This window comes from Eimeria necatrix, genomic scaffold, assembly GCF_000499385.1.
Source record: "Eimeria necatrix Houghton genomic scaffold, Enh_scaff619, whole genome shotgun sequence".
Classification (NCBI taxonomy): domain Eukaryota; phylum Apicomplexa; class Conoidasida; order Eucoccidiorida; family Eimeriidae; genus Eimeria; species Eimeria necatrix.
Window position 1 is genome coordinate 12,501 of NW_013651706.1, and position 4,622 is coordinate 17,122.

The following is a 4,622-nucleotide window of genomic DNA, read 5'->3' on the forward strand; positions in this document are numbered from 1 at the left end:
GCATGCATGCATTTGCATGCATCCATTTGCATGCATGCATGCGCATGCATTTGCATGCATGCAAGCGCTTCCAGTCGTGACAATCTGCATTCCCCCGCCCGCCTCTCCCCTGCGCCCCAGCCCTTCCCGACTCCCGCACAGCCCAGCGCCACTCTCCCGGCTCCACACTTTGCCTTCAGCCTTCATCCTCTAGGGTTTAGGGTTTAGGGTTTAGGGTTTAGGGTTTAGGGTTTAGGGTTTAGGGTTTGTGCGCAGGCGCTGCTGCTACCCCAGAAAAAGCGGGTGAAGGTGAGTGGGATATTCCTGGACGAGCTGGAGTGCTGCGCCGCCTCCGTGGGCGAAAACGTGCGCCTGAAATTGCTCGGCTGCGACGAAGACGCGCTGGCCGCCGGCGCTGTTCTCTGCGGCCCCCAAAAGCCCTGCCGGCCGGCGCTGCGCATTTTGGCCTACGTGAAGGTGATGGAGTTGCTGGAGCACCGCCCGCTGCTGACTGCGGGGTACGCCTGCGTCATGCACGCACACACCGCCCGCGAGGAGGTCATGCTCGGCAAAATTCTCGGTGAGTTCCGCTCCTCCGGATCTCAAACCTTTCTCTTTGGATTCGCCGGCTCGAGAGCTTCGTTTCGGTGGCTTTTGGGCCCCCAGCGAGGCCGGGGAAGCGCGCTGCTGCGGTGTACGTACACCCCGCGTTTCTGCGGTGTACGTACACCGCGCGCACCTGGGGTGTACGGACACCGCAGAAACCTGGGGTGTACGTACACCGCAGCGCAGCGCGAACCCGGAAAAGGCTTGTGGCTTTGTTTGCACTTGGGAGTTGTCTTTTGGGGACTTCATTTCGAGTCTTTTCTTCTTTTTAGTCCGGGAAAAGTTACCCTTTTCTCCACTGTACGTACACCCGGCGCGCGCTGCTGCGGCTGCAGAGTCTTCTGACGGAAAAAAGAAAAAAACTAATCCCCAGTTTGTCACCAGCGACTGCCTCGTCAGCATCGAGATCATGGTAAACCCTAAACCCTAAACCCTAAACCCTAAACCCTAAACCCTAAACCCTAATTGTCCGAGTGCAGCTATTGGCGTCTGCGTGCTGCTGCGGCCACTGCAGCAAAAAGCAATTCAGCTGCAGCGCGGACTTCTCTCGCAAATGTCTTTTCTTGCGCTGCGTAAACGAAATGCTTTTCCTCTGCTGCTGCTGCTGCTGCTGCTGCTGCTGCTGCTGCTGCTGCTGCTGCAGCTGTCGAAGCCAATGTGTTTGGAGGAGTACGAGGCGTGTTCTCAGTTGGGGCGATTCACTCTACGCGACGAAGGTAATTGTTTTGTTTGTGATTTAATTTAAATTAAAAGTGTCGAGAGTGTTAATTTTTTGTTTTTTTATTTTATTTGAATTAAAAATGCAGAAAATGAATTTATTTTCAGCCATTTATGCAGATTTAAATGCATGCTGCGCCTCCGGTGGATAGACACTCTGCTGGGAGTGCATACAGGAAGCAAAAGCAGCAGCAGCAGAAGCAGCAGCAGCAGCAGAAGCAGCAGCAGCAGAAGCAGCAGCAGCAGCAGAAGCAGCAGCAGCAGAAGCAGCAGCAGCAGCAAAACATAAAAGGTCTTTTTGCTGCTTCTGCTGCTGAGGCCAGTGCAGCACTGCATGCAATGGGAGAGCTGGGGTGTATGTACAGCTGCTGGTGGATTTTCATTTTATTTTTGTTTTGGATTTCATTTTATTTTATTTTTATTTTTATTTTATTTTTATTTTATTTTTATTTTATTTTATTTTTCTGCAGGGAAAACGATAGCGGCTGGGCGCGTGACAAAGATTCTTGAGTCTGCGTAGGAGGTGTACGTACACCTGAAGGACTGAAGACAACGGAGAAAAAGAATGGAAAAAAGAAAAAAAGAAAAAGAGAGAAAAGAAGAAAAGTAAAAGAAAGAAAAGAAGAAAAGAAAAAGAAAGAAAAGAAGAAAAGAAAAAAGTGTGAAGGAGTTGAGCTGTGGAGGCCGCGGGTTCGTGGCCGTGTGGGTTGGGGTGTACGTACACCCCATTCGTTTTTTAGAGGAGCCTTTGGCCGATTCGAAAGTTCTTCAGAAGATTAAATAAACAGCAAAGGATCCCCATTTGTAATGGACAAAGAGAACAGAATAAATGAACTTAGATTTCAAAATGTGCAGTAGTTCGAGAGCCAAGCGGGGTGTACAGACACCTCACGGGGTGTACAGACACCTCACGGGGTGCACAGACACCTCACGGGGTGTACAGACACCTCACGGGGTGTACAGATACCTCAGAGGTCCCTGCAGTTCTTGTTCTAGTGGGAACCGAACAATAAAAGTTATTTCCCTCTTTATTTAGTTATTGAACAAGACTTTTAAAGAAGTGAACTGGTGTGACTGAGGGGCTGCCCCTGCTGCTGCGAGGGGACTGTACGTACACCCGAGCAGCAACTCAGTGGCCTGTACGGGCTGCTGCAGCGGATTTGCTGCTGCAGCAGATTTGCTGCTGCAGCAGATCTGCTGCTGCAGCCGACTTGCTGCTGCTGCTTTCTTTGCAACTCTCTAAGGACAGGAAGCAGAAGAGCCTGCCTCGAAACATAAACAAAAAAGATGTTTTTGAATTAAATTAAAATAGTTTTGAAAGAATAAGGCTGAGTCTTGTTGCAGTTAGGGGGAAGCAAGAGCAGAAGCTGCGGGCGCTGCTGCGGCGTATGGGAAGCCAGAGTTGGCGCGAGATATTTCTTTTGGGTTTTTATTTTAATTTTTGTTCTTTTATTTATTTATATTTATTTATTTATTTATTTTATTTAAAATAGTTTAAAAAGACTTCTTCGGCCGCAGGTGTTCTGAGTTGCTGAGGGGAACTGGCGGCGCTGGGCGGACTGTTTCGATGCGTTGCGGAAAGCAGCGCTGGGGTGTACGTACAGCTGGTCTGGCGGCGGCGAAAATTGCCGAATTGTTGGGAGAAAGCAATCACTTTATAATAAATTGAATAAATAATGGGAAATTGAGTTTGAGTAGTGGGGGAAAGTGGCGAAAGCGGCGGCAGTTGGGGTCGTCTCGGCGCACACGCTAGCCACCGGTTGCTAGCCGCTGCGCGTCGAGTTGCGCCAGGACTGCCGCAAATTAGGTTTATTTCTCTTTGAATTTTCTCCCAGTTGGTTATTAACTTGAAAGTAATTTCATTTGGAGTTTTTTTTTCTCTTTCGAAGGTTTTTTCCCCCGCTTTCCGCCAGTTCAACTCGGGTGTCGTCGACGCCTCGTTCAGGTTTCCGCGCGCGTCGCCGCCGCCACTTCGTCCGATCTTCTCCGTTTTTTCTCGAATTTTCTTCTTTTTTCGCAAATTTCGGACTAATATCCGAAATAAGACTCATTAATATCCGAAGTTCGACTCCTAGTTCGCGGAGATCCCGAAAAAGCCGCGAAAACCGACGCGAAACCCCCAAAATGGAGCCCCGCCTGCCCGTCCTCGACTCCTTCACCATCTCCACCCCCTCCCTCTCTGTAGTCATTTCTGCAGATGACTCTCCACTGCCCCCCCACGTCCAGCCCCAGCCAGTCCCTGCCCACTTATTGACGGTCCATTCTCTGCAGCCCCGCGGCCCCGCAGGTGAGCGCCTCCCCCCCTCCCTGGGGCCCCCCGGGGCCCCCCGGGGGGCCCCCCCGGGGCCCCCGAGGGGCCCCGGGGGGCCCCCAGGGGGCCCCTGGGGGGCCCCTCCGGGGGGCCCCCAGGGGGCCCCTTAGATCTGCACGACTGAGCAGCTGCGGCGCGGCGGCGCGGCCGCGCCGCTGGGGTGTACGTACACCCGCGCCGCTGGGGTGTACGTACACCTGGAGAGCAGCAGAAGGGCAGGCAGTTGCGAGTTAGAGTAGAAGTGCAGCAGCAGCAGCATTTGGAGACGCAGCAGCTTCTTGGGGTTTGGTGTTTCTGTTGGTGGCGGCAGAAGGTGCTTCCGAAGCTGGCGGCGAGGAGCTGGAAGCTGCTGCTGCTGCAGCAGCAGCAGCAGCAGAGCAGCAGGAGGAGCAGCAGCAGCAGCAGGAGCTGGAGGCGGCGGCGCTGCAGCGGCAGCAGCAGCAGCAGCGGCTGCTGCACCTGAACAGCCAGAAGCAGCTGAGCCAGGAGGAGCTGCGGGAGCTGAAGGCGCTGCAGGAGCGGGAGCAGCAGCAGCAGCAGCAGGAGCTGCTGCTGCTGCAGCAGCAGCAGCAGCTGGACTTGCTGCTGCGGCGCGCGGACTCCAGACACGCCGACCGGGTGTACAGACACCCCGGAGCCCCCCCGCCCATCCAGCAGCTGCAGCAAACTCCACAAAATGAAAACTCAGAAGATTTAATTAAAAGAATTTCCACTTTTGAAACAAAAGACTTCACTTTTTGGGACAAACTCCGCAGACACAACACCCAAACTCTCATTCGCCGCTGGCGCTCTTACGTCCCTTCCGGCCAGGAAGACTCCGCCTTTTACCTCCGCAGCATTCGTGAGTTGCTGCTGCTGCTGCTGCTGCAGCTGCTGCTGCTGCTGCTGCGCTGCGTGTGCTGCTGCAGGCCTCCCCACCGGCCCCCAACGCGCCCCCACCACCAGCAGCAGCAGCAGCAGCAGCAGCAGCAGCAGCGGCGGCGTCCCCAGGCCAAACCCCCCCTTCTAA

The 4,622-nt window shown here is 53.9% G+C and overlaps 2 protein-coding genes across 2 annotated transcripts in view; both read left to right on the forward strand.

Moving 5' to 3' along the window:
* ENH_00066830 (G1 to S phase transition protein, putative) overlaps positions 1–1,812 on the forward strand; it is a gene marked incomplete at both ends in the record, with an annotated part of 4,629 nt that extends 2,817 nt beyond the window's left edge. The window contains 4 exons of the mRNA XM_013577356.1: positions 256–559; positions 921–997; positions 1,479–1,594; positions 1,773–1,812. Of these exons, the coding sequence (XP_013432810.1) occupies positions 256–559; positions 921–997; positions 1,479–1,594; positions 1,773–1,812 (537 nt within the window). The remainder of the gene's footprint in view (positions 1–255; positions 560–920; positions 998–1,478; positions 1,595–1,772) is intronic.
* A 1,614-nt stretch (positions 1,813–3,426) lies between these two features.
* ENH_00066840 (hypothetical protein, conserved) lies at positions 3,427–4,622 on the forward strand (the record flags this gene model as incomplete). The annotated part of the gene is made up of 3 exons (XM_013577357.1): positions 3,427–3,589; positions 3,924–4,454; positions 4,522–4,622. The coding sequence occupies 3 exons, from the start codon at positions 3,427–3,429 to the stop codon at positions 4,620–4,622; spliced, it is 795 nt and encodes a 264-aa protein (XP_013432811.1).